At 46.4% G+C, this 17,138-nt stretch overlaps 1 protein-coding gene across 1 annotated transcript; it reads right to left on the reverse strand.

Annotated features, from left to right (window-relative positions):
* Positions 1–3,938: 3,938 nt before the first annotated feature.
* On the reverse strand, positions 3,939–16,582 carry LOC120400270. Its single transcript, XM_039528728.1, has 8 exons — positions 16,030–16,582; positions 14,286–14,391; positions 13,130–13,274; positions 9,596–9,709; positions 8,822–8,966; positions 6,669–6,817; positions 5,735–5,874; positions 3,939–4,364 (listed from the first exon to the last, which is right to left on the reverse strand). The coding sequence occupies exons 2-8, from the start codon at positions 14,389–14,391 to the stop codon at positions 4,252–4,254; spliced, it is 912 nt and encodes a 303-aa protein (XP_039384662.1). The 5' UTR covers positions 16,030–16,582; the 3' UTR covers positions 3,939–4,251.
* Positions 16,583–17,138: the final 556 nt, after the last annotated feature.

Consider the following 17,138-nt stretch of genomic DNA (forward strand, 5'->3'; position numbering starts at 1 on the left):
CCCCCCCCCCAAATCCTAGTGCCCTAGGCGACCGCCTAGGTTGCCTAAATGGTTGCACTGGCCCTGGATGTAAAATACTTCCCGATCCAAATGGTAACATTTTATACCCGTTTTGCACTGCTGTGAGGACAGTGAGTGCTCTGAAGGGAATTCCAACATGTTTGTACTTAGCTCTGCTACTGTCATAAATATAAGAAAACCCACTTTCCATAGCCAAGCTTTGTATTCAGGGTGCACTGCCTACACCCTCTGCCCCACTGCAGGATTGCTGCTTGAGCCCCTACAGTTGGCAGACACCCATGGTAGATCAAGTTTTGCTAGAGAAGGTTGCCAGACTGTCCCAGCTTGCGAGATCAGTATGTGCCAGGGCCCCTCTCACAGCTGCAATCCTATTTAAATCATCGCCCAGCTCTGGAGCTGCACATAATTTTCCCCTCTGGGAACAACCGGAGTGGTACTAAATAAAGCCAATTATACTAAGTGGGCTGCAAGGGGGCTGCTCACAGACAGGCCTGCAAAGCATTCAGTGCTGTTATGGGCAGGAAAGTATTCAGAATGCCTCCTGGCAGCTCAGCTCTAGCGGGTCACAGAGCAGGAGTAAATCAGTCCCTTCGGTCAGCCCCTGTAGATGGAATTGCATCTTTGGAACCTGGGCTATACCTAGCCAAATGAAAGGAAAGAACCAACATTTGATGCATGGCTGAGCCAGAAATGCTGGCTAATGAGCTGTCCCATCTGTTATCTGCATATGTGGAAGTCTGACAGTTTCACTCCACTTCTGCTGTAGCTCCACCTATACCAACACGCTTTCATTAACAGTGACCTGCAACGGGGAGCCAGCACTGGGCTTGGGCATTCTTTGGCTACTTTATGATGAAAAAAGAGAGAGCGGGAAATGTTTATATATAAAAAAATCTGTTGGCTTTTACAGTAGGAATTTAAATCTCCGCTAACTCATATGGAAGAATGTAATGCCATTGAGAGTCACCAGGCTGTGCTTTTAAAGATGCAGGTTAGAGTGTCACATTTAGATCTGCCCTGAGCAGTCCAGGAAGCAGACCGTGAGTTTATGGAACCTGCTTCCCTTCCCACGCTGCAATCCATAGTCCGTATGAGGGAATAAGGACTGATGATGATACAGCCCAGTGTTACATATTCTATTTATCTGGCTGCATAGAAGTCAGATCTTCACCAGTAAAAGTTTCTCTCCTTATAGCTTTGCCTAAGCATATCTGAAGGCATTGCTGCTGCCTATAGGTTAAACTCACACAAGCAAACAAAACAGCTCTTGGTGCCAAAACATTACAGATTCTATGGCAACTGGCGAAGTTGTGCAATTATACCACCCTGCACTACCAGGCACTCACTCAATGGCACAGATGAGAAAATCTGGACTATTTTAGAATTAACTCCCTCAAATGAACTTCATGAATCCAAGGCTCCGAGGGAATCTCAGAGTCAAGCACTAAAATTCACCCAACACAGCTTTTCTTTCCCTAAAACTGTCGTGACTTTAAAGTCCATTATCTTGGTTCCTTTCTGGCTGGAAGCAAATATCGGGTCCCGAAGGGTAGCTGGGACTCTCCCCTTCCCCCATTCCTAGCCCTGCAGGGGCACACTGACCTCTGCCCTTGCAGGGGTCCTATCAAATGACTTCAGAGAAGTGTAGTTTGCCTCCCTTTTTGGCAATCTCCATATCAAGGCCAAGGGACATGGGGTCTCCCCTTTCACCCCAGAGGCAGTCCCACCAGGTCAGGGTTGAGTGACACCTTGGCTGAGCAGAGTAGGAAAGTTACAGGGCTGCTGTCTGTGTTGTACTTGGCCTGGGCATTACCAGAGGACTTAGCTGCTAGTGCTGCCAGTCTAATGCCGTCCAGCTAAATTCACTCGCGCTGTTGTAATCAAAGAGAATGACTTGCAGCCTCTGCTAGCCTCCAGCTCAGTTAAACTGCAGTCAGTTCAGCTCATAGCCCAGTACAGTATTTGTGTTTTGAGGTTAACACACAGCCCATTGCTGTGCTCTTTGACCCATTGCATGTTGTGCTATTTGTATCCTTTTTCCCACAATCCTCCTTCATTCTCTTCTTCAATACCAGTTTGGCCTTTGATGTATAATAGATAGTTTTCTTGTACAAAAGAAAAACCAAGGTCCCCATCCTGGAAACACTACTTAGACTGGGGGTTCTGTGGGCAGGGATCACCTTTGTGTTCTGTGATTGTGCAGCACCTGGTCCATGACTGAGAGAGTTAGATGCTATTGCAATACAAGTCATAAACAACAACAACGTAGGCACAGAAGGTCAATGGGACTCCTTAGCAGTATCACATTTCTCACATGCCTGTGGCCCAAATCCAGTAACAAGGTGGCATCCTGCAAGCACAGAGAGCTCCAGGGGACTCTACACAGATATAGGGATCTACCCATTCAGTGCACTGTGGAGGCTCAGTGCCTTAGTGTTTATAGGGTCAGGGAATAAACATTTAATAGCGGGTGTTTGTATAAATGGTTTATTAGCTGAAAATATAGATGTCCTGTAATTAGTTGCTTTATTGTTTTAAAAAATGTGAAGGAATGGAAACAAAAAGTGCATCACAAAAATTTCATCCATTGTTCTAGTAAAAACATCACATATTCTAGTAAGTCTCATCTTTCTATCAGCACTACAGGATACACTGCATTTTACATCATCCATCCGAGGATCTCAACCTAGTTTATAACCATGAATGACATAAGCATGTGAGGGATTATAATAGGTGGGGAAACTGAGGCACAGCACTGTTGATGAATTTGGCCAAGCTCATGCTGGAAAGCCATGGCAGAGCTGGGACCAGAATCCAGATCTCCTCCCATACATTCATGTGCTTTAAGCATAAGAAATCCTTAAAAGTCATTTGAGTTAACCAAAAAGAACAAGGAGTACTTGTGTCACCTTAGAGACTAACTCATTTATTTGGGCATAAGCTTTCGTGGGCTAAAACCCACTTCATCGGATGCATGCAGTGGAAAATACAGTAGGAAGATGTATATACACAGAGAACATGAAAAAATGGGTGTTGCCATACCCACTATAACAAGACTAATCAATTAAGGTGGGCTATTATCAGCAGGAGAAAAAAAAACTTTTGTGGTGATAATCAGGATGGCCCATTTCCAACAGCTGACAAGAAGATGTGAGTAACAATAATTAACCAGTAATTGTAACCACTCCAACACACTTGATGCAGAATGTTAAAACAGATGCTGCAAAAATAAAAATATCGCACTACTGCAGCTTTGCTCTTGCCATGGTGGAGAGAGCTAGAAAGGGGTGCAGTGGCCTGATTTTTAGAGGTGCTGAGCACCCACTGACTTCAATGGGACTTGCAGCGGCTCAGCACTGATAAAAACCAGGCCAAAGGTCTGGGCCAGTGAAGCAAGAGAGCCATTGGTTTATGCATCTCAGTCACCATAGAGGGGTTGCTTATTTACAGCCATTTTTTTAAACAGGAAAAGATAACGTCTCTGTGCAAAAGTGCAAGTGTGGCAACTGTGTTCACGGGCCTGCCTCAGGCTGGACATACCTGAGTGCTACTGTCCATTTATCCAGAAGTGCATTAGGCTTTGTCAGAGGGCAGGGGTGGCTCCCGGCCCCAGCACGCCAAGCGCGTGCTTGGGGCGGCGGGGCCTGGCCGCCGCCTGCCGAGGGGGGGGAGGGTGGCAGATGGGCTCCTGGACCTCCGCGCGCGTGCGTCCTCGCGTGGTCCACTGGTGGTCCAGCTGTGGGACCTGCGGAGGGGGGCGGCTGGTCGCGCCGCGCTGGCTTGTGGGACTTTGGTGGAGCCAGACGACAGGCACGCCTGAGGCAGGCATCCACCAGAGGCCAGGACCAGCGGCGACAGAGCGCCCCCCGCCATGCCCCTGCTAGCTGCCCTGCTTGGGTAGCCCAGCCAGAGGGATCTGTTCATCTACTCCTCTGGTGTAAACTTTAAAACACCATTTAATAAAACACATAGCGGTCAAATTAAAGGTGGTAGGGTAAGTGTAATCGATCAGAGTGGAAGGAGAGAGAGATCCTGAAGGAGAGAGAGACCCTGAAAGCTTATATGAAATCACTGTAACTCTTTGTGTTGTTCACTGTTCCACATTTCAGAGATTTTCAAGGCACCAGGGGAGTGGGTGTTGGGAGAGAGAGTCAGTGGCTGTTGGGTGCCTGATTCCCATTCATGGCTTTGAAAATCTCCCCCTTAAGGTCTTCACTTTGGAAATATACTTCACAGTGTCATGGCTGGAGAATCTGATAGGTTTAGAGGCCTTTTACAATGTCTCCATATGACTATTCCCAGCCGAACAGCAAAGGTAACACAAGCCACCGCCAGCAACACAACTATAAAAGAAACAGAACGCCCTTTATTACGTGTGTGAGAGCAAATCAATGATGTCTCTTTTTACAAGAGTGGCAGTAACTGGGAGAAGGGCTACAAAAACAGCAAAGGAGGAGAACTCTAAATAGGGCCCAATATCCCCCTTGAAGTATTTACACCATGTCTTCACACGTACCGTGAGCAAACCTTAGAGCCTGCCCCTCAGCCAGAATAAGATCTTGTCACCACCTAGAAGTTTTGCTGGTTTAACTAAACTAGTATCTGTATACCAGCAAAACCCTCTTCGTTTAGACGCAGTAATATCAATATAAAATGGCTTATACCAGCCGAGGCCTTGTCTCCACTAGAAAGGGTTTGCCCGTACAGGTATACTGGCAAACTTTCCTAACAGAAACACGGCTTATATCAGCAAAAGAGTTCTTTTGCCAGAATACGTTATACCAGTTTCCTGAATGAAATAAGTTAAAAACACGGTTTTTGCCAGTAGAGCTGTGCCTACAGTGGGACTTCTGCCAACACAGCTATGTAGGCCGGGGGGCGATTTCTTCACATTCCTATCTAACATAGCTTGCAAAACTTTAACCCAAGCTAGAGTTTATGCCGGTTCCCCAAGCTAGCATAAGGTCTGTTGGTGGAAGCACATTTATATCACTACACCCTTAACTGACATAACGACACCAGTAAAACTTTTTAAGCATATCCCCAGCCTGAGTGAAGCAGGAGTGTGTCCAGGCTGGGGCTCTGAGGAATCAGAAGCAATCCTCCCCCAGGCCACAGAGTGGCAGCAGAGCTGCTTTCTGACTGTTGCTACTACCGCATCCTCTATGGCTGATGTGCTACCTCCACCTCGGTGAGTTGTGTAGCTGAGGCTCTGCCAGACCCGCCCTGCCCCCACCACCTCGTGGCTCTCCCCACCCCCAAACCCTCCTCAACAGCAGAGTAGAGGGAGCGCCTGGGAGCAGAGGGGGCGCAGGTGTCCTGGGGCAGCTCTCCAAGTCCTATCCCACTTGCATTGTGGGAACGCACCAGTTCAGTTTCCCGCAGAAGGTGGTGAAGAGGTGGAGGGTGGGAGGAGGTGGAATCTGCCCCACTAACAAATGAACTGGAGTGATGTTGAGGGTTTCCTTTCCACCCCATGCACAGCAGACTCCCGGGCAATCACAGCAGTTAAAGGGTCTTACCTAGCTTTACTCTCACTCTGCAAAATTAAAGACTTCTCATAAATCCCTAGTTGGTTTTTAAAGGTCCCCTTTAGCAGGAGGGACCTTCTCCCTGCACACAAAGACGCTGGGGGAATGACATGCTGGAAACATTCAGGAGAAATTGGTGGCCTCTTCTAGATAAAATGAGTTTAAACTTTACAAGGACCCACCTGTAAACACACTGTTGTCAGTTGGAGATGAAGGGGAGTAGTTCTTCCACACAATGCCGGTAAGTGCTACAATGACCACTGGGTAGACAGTGAGATTATACCGCACATACTTATCAAGCACAAAGTTTTCCAGAGAAAACCTGGGAGGAAATAAAGGTGGCAAAAAAATGAACATCCTGTCAGTGGATTTCCCCCCCTTCTAGACAACTTCTTTAGGGAGCAGTTGGGAACAAGCATGGAGTTTGCCAAGGCTGGATTAGACTACCTCTGTCGCTTCTCAGAGTCTGAGAAGAGCTCCAGTATGGAGCATGTGAAAAAGGGTGGGGGTTCCATGGAAACTGATAAAAACAAATAATAAAATTAATTTTTGTCTGATTTTTTTTCATGGAAAGTTTCTATTTTTCAGTGGAAATTCCAATACTGAAAAATTTTGACTGAAAACCAAAATGTTTTGTTTCTGAAATGCTGCCGTGGTGCCTCCTGGGAGCTGTAGTTTGGATGACTCAAGCTCCCATTCTCCACTATAGTCTGGGCGCCCTGGTCAGACTACATCTCCCATGAAGCACTATGGCAGCATTTCCAAATCAAAATATCTAGCCCAAACCCGGATATATTTCCGTTTATTGGCTTTAGAGTTTTTTGACTCTTTTTGCAGAAAATTTTGTTTAGTTGAATTTTCTATTGAAAAACTGTTCTGACGATAATTTTTCAACTCGCCCCACTCCAGTACCTTGAGCAGAATTACCATTTTCCACTTGCGGTCAGTCACTGAAGAAGTTGATAAGGCCCCTTCTCCTACACATGGCCCAGCGAATACCTAATCATAGCCTCTGAGATTGATCCTGATGCTACTCACTAAGCATCAAGACATGAGCAGGATCCAGACGGCCACAGATTTTTTAGGGACAAATGGGAGCTTATCAATGTCACCTACCATATTACCAGTTCAAAGGTAAGGATGGCCAGAGAGGTTGCCGTTGCAATCTTATTAGATACGTTCCCACTGAAGATCAGCACCACGGCAAAATTCAGCAGAGTGGCAATTGTGGTCCATGTCGCGTATAATGCAATCCCATTTTGCACCTGTCATGTACAATAATGACACGCGGAGTGAGGATGAGAAATAAACATTCTGTATATCTCTAAACCTGCCACCCCTCCATACCCCAATGGGTGGTTAAACTGGCACTGGTTTGGCGCATTGGAGTAGGTGCAGGATGCAGGAAGCCCACTCAATAGGTATACTCCTAGCTTCACAGCGGCTCCATCAGCACTATTGCAGAGAGGGGTTTATGGGAAAAAGTAAGGTTGGTGGCTCCACACCTATGCAGATCCTCAGCCATACCCCTCCAGGTATGGCCAAGGCAGGCAAAGGGGCAGTCCAAAGCAGTAGGCAAGTGTGCACGGTGGTTGGGTAGCCAGCAGGCCAACCCATATCAGAGACTGTCCAGGCCAATAGTCAGAGTTCTACAGGGATCAGCCAGAAGATCCAGTGCAAGGGGCCAGATCAGTGAGTTGGTGGGGAGACGTGGTAAGGTGGGAACAGGCAAGGCGGTCTCGGCAGCAGGCAGTGGTATGTTGCTCAGACAGCTTCCTCTTCCTGTTGAGGCCTTTATGTAGTCCAAATACCCACGGAGACTGCTGCCTGTTCAGCTACTTAGGCCAGGGTGTGAGCGTGGCTGCTGTGGGTCTCTAGGCCTTCAGCCCTAAGGCTATTGGTCAGCGGCTGCAGCTAAGGATGCTGCCTAAGGACCTTGTGGGCCTGGGTTCTATACTGGGCCCTGACAGGGTAGTGCAGCAGCTGCAGGACTGGTTGTAGAGAGGCTGCACTACCTCACCACAGCCTGGGTTGATGGTGCAATTCTCCACCCTCACCCTTCATTGTGCCTGGGTTTGTAAATTCAGGCTTGTTCCATGGAGTGAAATGTGGGCCATAAACAGCAATACATAATTCCTACTGAACCGTTCCTAAACACTGAGCCAAATGGATTCATCTTGTTGAGGTGATGCCTATAGTTCCAAATGCTGAATTCAGAGTTTTACTCACTGTCTGTACCTGTATATGGATCATGAGCCCTGGAAACTGACTATAACAAGTTGTGGGGAGACAGGCTGGGGCAGGAACGCATATTTGGGGTAGGTCAGGACTGTGATCTGGCAAGAGTCTCATCTTCACAGACTGCCTACTGCTGAGAAATCCTCCTGGTCTCAGACTCACATTCTCACTCAACTCACTTTTCCATTGCATGGTCCTAGTTAGGAATCAAGCAATCCGAGGGGAGGGTCAGAGAGCACATTTCAGTCAGGGGAGCGGTTTCGGTAGACCAGACAGCTAGGGGGGGTAGGGTTTCTTGGTTGGGAGGGTGGGTAATGAGGGGAGGTAGCAGGTATGGAGCTCTTTTCTGCTGTGGGGAGGTGGAGGGAGGGAAGGAGGATCACATATGGCTGAAGATATTCAACTTCATTGCCTCTGTGTAATGTACTGAGCACAAATAGCCAATGTTCTAGGTTGGGGGAGCAATCACTTTCATCCAGAGCATGGAATAAAAGGAAAAGGCAGAAGAAAGAAACCCTGAAAAATATGTAGGGTTTTTCCACTCCATCTATACATTCTTAATAATGGTCTAATGGATTAAGGACTATTTTGGGGCAATCTGGACTGTCAGTCTATACGTGAAGCATCGTGAAACAGATGAGGGGCTTATCTTCCTCCTATTGACTCCCATGCCATCAACAGATGGGGAACCGAGACACAAGGGAAACCTGAAGGTATGTGCAAGGGGAGGGAGTTAGCACTGGGGTAGCAATCATAATGACATTGTGCGTCTGAACTTTGCCACCTTCAACCCCACATAGAATATCAGAGTTGGAAGGGACCTCAGGAGGTCATCTAGTCCAACCCCCTGCTCAAAGCAGGACCAATCCCCAGACAGATTTTTGCCCCAATCCCTAAATGGCCCCCTCAAGGATTGAACTCACAACCCTGGGTTTAGCAGGCCAATGCTCAAACCACTGAGCTATCCCTCCCCCCGCATGAACATGGCGGTGTAGCTTTTCTGTAAATAGCAGTGCTCACGTATAGCATACCAGAATTCGGATGAGCCACAGCTCTGCTTTGTGAGACTTTAGGAACCAATCGGCATGGATATGCAAGGATCGGTGTGAAATGAAGAGACCAACATAACAGGTAAAAGGAAGGACTGCCAGGAGAACCAGGGCTGGAATGAGAAACCTAGGGGGAAAACACATGTGATACAGTATTTTAGCTAAATTGTACTACATATTAGCTCAATTGATGCCTCACCTCATAGACTTACTCTTGGACTCCTAATGACCCTTAATAGAGCTAATCATTTCATGTAGCCTTTACTTAACCTATGGCTGTTTTACTTTTTTATACAATTCACACTTGTATTTAGCAACTGCATTCCTCTGACAGCCAGTGACTATATGGCTGCAGTGCTGTGCCCGTGAAATGACTAGGATCATAAAAATAACCAAAAGCCACAAGATGAACTGGCTTCATGAAGAGTGGGACAAGATGACCAATCCTAGCTTCCTGCTTATATTGAAAATATGCAGGAATGGCAAGTTGGAAGAGATTTTAGATTTAGAGATCACAGATCCAACTCATGGGCCAAAAGCAAAGATTACACAAAGCAAACATGATATAAAGGCTACCTTTTGCCTAGTCCAAGTGCATTAAGACACAAAGCCTGATTCCCTGGCCTAGGCAGTTTTACACCAGTGTGACTCAGTTTACTTCGCAGGGGTTACACAGGGGTGAAAATGGTGTAATGCAGCAGTGAATCAGACCCCAAGGAGAGGATTGCAAAGATCCTCTCTTCACAGTTCACTTACTCTCGGTCCCACAGAAATAGCCATCCAACATTAATGGCGTTGTTCAGTATCCACACCAGATAGAAGGATATTGGCAGTAAATCTGGCTCTGTGTAGACCCATCCAAGTTCATTCCTGTCAATGAAAAGCAGGCATTTGGAGAAAGCAGTACTGACTGTTAGGAAGATCAAGCATTGCAGGTCTGATTCTCCTCCCACTTACAGTGAATTGGCACTGGTTGAAGTTCATTGACGTGAAGGAAGTACTTTCTGTTTTACACCGGTGTCAATGAGATCTGGCCTTGTGGCTTTACAAAACATGCTTTCCACTTAATTCATTCATAATATCCCATGATATGTCACTACAGCAACTACATCTAGATTATGCAATATATACTACTGTTTGTGTCTATGCGGATGGTTAACCTCAATGTCCTAGACTCATTTAGCACTCAGGCCTACTGAATCCTTGGCCTCTCCACTGAGACTGGAAAAAACCTGTGTGGAGGTTCATGTCAGTAATGGCAACATTTTGTGATCTGCATACCTGTCTAGCTAGGAGTGAGACAGGGCCACCCAGAGGATTCTGGTTCCTGGTTAAAATAAACATTTAAAAACCTTCCACATCTCGGCACAAACCCAGTGTTGAAAAAACTTCTTTTCAAGTCACCTTTACAACGTATCACTGGTTCTCAGCACCAGCTAGTGCTAAAAGGCACTAAAGCTCATTAAAAGGGTTGGACAAATATTTTCTGTCAAAACTTTTTTTGGATTGAAAACTAGGGTTTTTTTAAAAGCAGGAAAAAATCACAATGTCTGCTTTCCTTCAAAATTTGTTGTGGTTTTTTTAATTGAAAAGCTGAAAATAGTGTGCCAAAACCTGAACATGGTTTGGGGTTTCAGAAGTGTGTGGCCAAATATTTGCTGCTTGCTGTGTTTGACTGTTTAAAGAAACAATAAAAAAATTCTGCTTAAACAAAATCCAAAACTTTTGAACCCCTCAGTTTGTGACCAAACGCCTGAGCCCATCCAGTCAGAGATTTTTCCAGGTTTCTGATACTCTGCTGGCCTCCTTGACTCATATCTGTCTCCATAACTTTGGGTTCATTTAGGTTAGAACGTAAGAACGGCCATACTGGGTCAGACCAAAGGTCCATCCAGCCCAGTATCCTGTCTACCAACAGTGGGCAGTGCCAAGTGCCCCAGAGGGAGTGAACCTAACAGGTAATGATCAAGTGATCTCTCTCCTGCCATTCATTTCCATCCACCCTCTGACAAACAGAGGCTAGAGATACCATCCCTTACCCATCCTGGCTAATAGCCATTAATGGACTTAACCTCCATGAATTTATCTGTTTCTTAGAGACTGGCTCCATAGGGTCCCTCACAAACAAGATGGTTACTGTGGGTTTGTCTTTAGTACAGCTTACGTACATACTCCACAAACTGAGCATTTGAGCTTGTTCCAGAATCTGGGATGAGCCTATGTTGTGAAAACTGAAATGCTCAAAATAGCACATGCATGTGAATGGACACAGAGTGCTAAAATTAAACCACTCTGGAGCCTCGGGGAATGCAGGGGACGGGGGTCTCCTTTGGTAGGGTTGGGAAGGAGGTAGGTGGTGTAGGATATTGCTCTTCTCATGTGATCCTTCCCCCATGGCTCTCTTGGCTCTACTGTTAATCTAAAATGGCTAATTTTAAATGAGGCTACCCTGCCCTGACATGAATATCCCTATGGCACCGAAATTAAATGTAGACTATAATTTGGCATTTTAGAAGTGAAAGGGATAGGAGCCCTAAGGCAAAAGATAACAGCTTGGCTCTTTGTGTTAAATAGCTGTCTGCAAGCCTCAAACTGCTGAATGACCTTTAGGGTAGGGAAGGCTGTGCCTCCCCAAACAGCCTGGCCCTGCCCCCTATCTCACCCCCACCCACTTCCTGCCCTCCTCAGAATCCCCAACCCATCCTGCTCCTTGTCCCCTCACTTCCCCCCCGAAACTTCCCCCAACCACCACCCGGGACCCCACCCCCAACAACCCCCCCTGCTCCCTGTCCTCTGACTGCCCCGACCCCTATCCACCCCCCCCCCGCGCTGAATCCTGACAGACCCCCGGAATGCCCACGATCCAACCCCCATTCCCCGTCCCCTCACCGCCCCCCCAGAACCTCTGCCCCCTCCCTGTCCCCTGACTGTCCCCAGGTCAGGACTCCCTGCCCCTTATCCAACCCCTCCCCCCAGCCTCTTACCATGCCATTTACCCCTGCCTCCCTCCTCTCCCGGAGCCTCAGCATGCCACGTCCAGGAGTGGCCCTGGACAGCACTGCAGTGGCGTGACTCCAGCGGGACCAGAGCTCCCGCCGTTCGGCCCGGAGCTCACAGCCCCATCCCCTTACCAAGCAGCTCTGAGTAGGGAGGAGCTCAGGCCCCACTGGAGCCACGCTGCTTTAGCTCTGTCCAGGGCCGCTCCTGGACGCGGCGCACTGAGGTGCCGGGGGATGGGAGAAGGCAGAGGCGGGGCCGGGGCCGGAGCCTCAGCCATTCTCGTGGGGGCCCCTGCAGGGCCCAGGGCCTGGGGCAAATTGCCCCACTTGCCCCCGCCTCTGGGCGGCCCTGGATTGAGAACACCAGTTCATTTCACATCTGTCATCACATTGCTACCAGTAACAGTTTTTGCTCCCAACATGGTCTGGAACCGTCTGGGAGATTCATTCTCATTTACATTATGGCTCTGTTATACCACTGTCAGCAGAAAGGCGCTGCCATAAGAATCAGGCCAATCAAGTTTTGTTACATGATTTCCCCACAGATCATTGCTAGTCTGTTTAGCCTGGGTATTACTTGCCCACTCAAAAAGCTCCCCAGGGGCTAGTGTATGTAGTAAACTCAGATCTCAGTGTCTGCAGACTCTTATACTGTGAGCATTGTGGAGACGACACTGTGGCCCTTCTCCACCACTTCCTACATTAGTGTAACGCCATTGATTTCAATGGATTTGTTCCTGATTTACACCGCCGTGAGAATCAGACCCTGTGTGTTCTGGTGAAGCAGCATCACGGTGTATCATTTCCCAGCACTCCATTTGAGTAATATGGTGCACTGTTGCCAATCTCTGATCATGGCAATTCTGCTGCCCCCTTAGTGGGAAAGGCAGTGGTACTTAAATAGCTGTGTATCACAGAGGTGGTTAGGGGCAAGGGATCATCAAAGACTGACCACCCCATCTTCATTCAAACCCCACCTGTGGCCTCACTCTTCCCACCATGCCCACAAGCAGCAAATCAAGGCTAATACTGAGACATACATAAAAACAATCCTAGCCAGTCCCTCCTCTGGACTGCCCGGTGTCCATCTTGTCTAGGTTGCAAGCACTTTGGGGCAGGTCCTGTCTGTATCTTATGCCTTGCACAGGGCCATGCACATACAAATAATAAATATTCACATGGGATCAGAAGGCAAAAAGCAAAAGACTGACAAGGATCCTCAACTCAGTGTCAGCTCAGCTGTGGTGAGAGAGGGAGACTCCTGCATTCAAATTATATGGAGAAAAAATACCTTCTGCAGATTCCTGACAGTGCATAACCCAGCCAAGCAAACTGCCAGACGTAGATAACATTCCAGATGAGGAAGGTCCAGCCAGCTGGTGTGAAGTCAGTGTTGTACTTGTTTGAGATGTTTCCAACAGTATTTAGGAATACACCTGGAGCAGTGAAGGTTATTGCAGGAAAACATGTTACTGCACACAAGTAATGGGAAGAGCCCACAGTTCTCCACGCCCTCGCTCAGGCTTTACTCATTGCATCAGCATACATCTGTGCGAGCTGATAGGACTCTCTTGTCAAAACGATTCCTGTGTTGTAATGGGCTTGTCTTTGCACAATCACTGAATATGTGACAATCATCGCTTATGAAGACCAGGTGTGACTTCGAGCAAGTTATACAACCAGAAAAGAATGACAGCGAAACAGAACCAGAAAAGCCGGTCAGGCTTGAAAGCCAAAGCTGGGAGTGAGCCGCGATATGCAGAGCTGACGAACTCTGTTGGAGTTGGGAATTGGCGGCACTGATCTTTATAAACGGGCAGCTGTAACTGAAGACGCTCGTCCTTTCTTGCTGCCAAGTCACTGGGTGCCTGGTGCTGTACAGCCCTCGCTTGGGGGAGGGGCAGAGGGGGCTTTCCTTGTACACCGCTCACATAGAGCCTGACCCAAAGCCCACTGAAGTCAACGGAAACTAAACCAGGCAACTGCAGCCCCAGCAGTGGGAGGAAATCAGAGGCTGTTGCCTCCCTACTCCCCTGGGCACTTCATGGCATCCAAAGGGGACAGGGAGGAGGCAGGGTCTGTCACCACCCCCTACACACCAGCCGGTGTAGTTGGCTGGATGGAGAGATGGGAGGTTGTACCCTATAGCCCATCAAGCGGCCTAGTAGTAGGGAGTGTGCTGACTCTTTGCACCTGGGAAATGCCTCCCAGTATGCTCTAGGCTCATCTCTTACTATGGACTGTGCCTCAGTGGGGGAAAAGACTGGGAAACAGCAGCGGGTAAAAAAGTGACAGAGTGAAAGAGGCAAAGCATGAGAATCTCTACCATTAGGTGCCTGACTAATACACGTACTGACTTGGAGGAGGTTGTGCTTCAGAACACAAGCAGTCATGTGTTTTGGGAGCGAGAGGTGTCTAGTCAAATCAGAAACAGCTGCTAGTGTTACCTTTGAATGCCCCTGAACCGGCTCCAGCATTGAGCACCACCATGGCTGTGTAAGTGGCCAGTGCCAGAAGCATTACGAAAATCTTCAGTTTGTTGTGGGTAAACATCTGCAGGACAGAAAAGGGAAATCAGAACAGAAGGAAGCCAAGCAGATTTTAATCCCCTCATTCTTAGATTGCGGAAGGTGGCCCAGCCTGTTGTGGGGGTGGTGTAACACACGTGCCTGGTATAAAGTGGTCCATAAATGGGCTATACATGGTTGTAGATGGCGAAGTAAGTGGCTGTAACTCACAGCAAATCCGTGGGTATGGAAGACAAATGTAACGTATCCCAGTTTGTTATTCCGGGGCAGGGGGAGGGTGGGCACAAGTACTCCCGTTAGTCAGTGAGACTACTCACGAGTGAAGGGCTGGATGCCAAGTGAATGGAGAAACAGAGCAGGAGGCAGAGTAAGGGCAGCACATTCAGCAGACTAAAAAATTCAAATGGACCATCCGAGTGTGGTCAGAGCACCAGCCTCCTTCACAGCATGGACCCATTTACTTAGAGGAGCAATGGAGGAAGGACATTATAGATAGAAATGCCCAGGGACGTATTGTGTGTTTATGGGCCAAGCAACTAGCACAGCGCTGCAAATCTGTCTTCTTCACATCACAATCGCATTTATACTGGAGCAGGCAAACCTGCCATTTTCCCCGCTTTTGTCTAGGTTTTTACGCTACTTCAATCTTCTACTCTGGCTTCACAACAGTTTTTGTTTGTTTGTTTTTCTTCAGTGTAGCTTTCTAATGTTCATCTACTGACCTTAAAATCTGTGAGTCTTTAATCCTACAAAGTAATCTTTTATTTTCATCATGGTATTACCTCTGCATCTATTGGCTAGAAATAAGATTTAAACTGATTTGACAGCTCCCGGGTATTTTATATATTTTAAAACCTATACTTCAATTTTGTAAAGCGGCATTTGAAAATATAACTGCGGTTTTCTCAAATAACATCTCAATTTCAGGAAAAATGTTATGGCATCTATCAAAGTAAACTTCCATACTTTGGGCATATGATATTTTTAATTCAGGTTTTCTGCATCGAATAAATGGCAGCACAGCAATTCCTTCTATACTGGATAGAAATAAAAAGTGAACAGTTCTGAGTTGATAAGGGTTAAACTAGTGAATTCCAGGTCACACATGAATGGATAATTTTAGAGTTCTGTGCTTTGTTCCTGGATTTAACTACACCCAAATGCACCATCGGGAAGTGAGAGGGGAAACTTGCTTTTTCTCTGTTCAGTCCAAGTGAGTTTTTTTTCTTACGAGTTTCTTTTGGATCATTTTATTATCTATTTATTTCAATTAAAATCCTAGATTTCAAATATAGGGGAGATCATTTAAATAAAAGACGAAGATTCTGATTTGGATAATACCAGCATAAATCTGGAGTAATTCCCTTGACTTTACTGGAGATATTCTGGATTTACAACGGTGTAACCAAGATCAAAATCCAGCACAAGCTCTCTTTACTAGCATATTTGGAAGAGGCCTTTGATTAGAGAGCACTGGGGAAATAAGTACTTGCTTGTGGAAATCTGGGAGGGAAATAATTTATGCCTTAATGACATTTTCACAAGCCACCTTTCTCCTACTGCCTCCATTTGATTCATTGTTGACAATAAAGGTTTCCATTATTTTTCTAGCTGCAATTATAGGTCATGCATGTTGTTTAGAAGATTTAGAAATATTACTCACAATGTTCCTCCCACTGCTGATTTTTGGGACGTCTTTCCACTGTGCTTCAGCTACTTTCCAAGCTGGAGTCTCACTCTGCCTCTAGGAATTGTGCCTTCAGACTTATGTACAGAAGAATTTCTACAACATTACGAAGATCAGCAGCATCTCCTCCTTAGAAAGTTAGTGGTTATTGAATGGACTCTTTGTTTTGCACATTGTTTATTGTAGCATCTGATTGGCTGAAGCATCTTGAAAGCAAAGCTTATACAACAGAAATGTGGTTATTTAACTCAGGCCTGTTATAACACCCAGAGTCCTGGTGCCTGTCCCGAAATTTGCTGATAGGGAAAATGACTAGTAAAGTGCATATTTGTAGACTCCCTCTTAGTTCATATTTTGCTGTCCCTGTGATATATGAATCTAACACTCTGTAATTCAGTGGAAAACAAACACTTACACACTATTGTAGCTAAAGAGGATGATACAGTCCATCAGGCAGCTCCATGTGTTATGTAAAGTGCAGGGGTTACTCCAAAACAGCATAGATTCCAGCACCATTTTAAAAACAGCTGCTTCTTTTTTTTAGTTAACCAAAAAATCTGGCTTTTAACAAGCACATTCATCTTCGCTGTCGCCCCTGCATTTCTGTTGCTATAAAAGTGTTGGATGGAACATAGTGTTCCTGCTGCAGAAAGAGATGGCTTGCCAGATTCCCTCCCTTCTTCAAGCAGGAACCACTGAGAGTGTTTTTTGTTTTATGGACTTATTAGCCAAAAAGAATAAAAGTAGGGCATTTAAATAGCCTTTTGAGTGACGCCCTGCAGGCTGAACTGTACAGTTGCAGCACAGAAGATGGGAAGGAGTAATGCTGAGTACAGCTGTTCAAGGATTTTCAAACAAAACGTTTTTTATCAGAAAATGTCAATATGTTCAAACAGAAACTGTTTGTGAGAACCCAAACAGGTCACCTTCAAACGTTTTTGAAAAACATTTTGGAAAAAGCCAAAAGCCTAGAAATTGTCAAAATGTCCCGTTCTGACATTTTACAAAGGAAAAGTTTCATTTTTCAATTCAAAACAACTTTTCATTTTGAAATTGTAATCAATTTAGACTAAAACAAAAAAAAA

Source organism: Mauremys reevesii, linkage group 3 (genome assembly GCF_016161935.1).
Source record: "Mauremys reevesii isolate NIE-2019 linkage group 3, ASM1616193v1, whole genome shotgun sequence".
NCBI classification, from domain to species: Eukaryota; Metazoa; Chordata; order Testudines; family Geoemydidae; genus Mauremys; species Mauremys reevesii.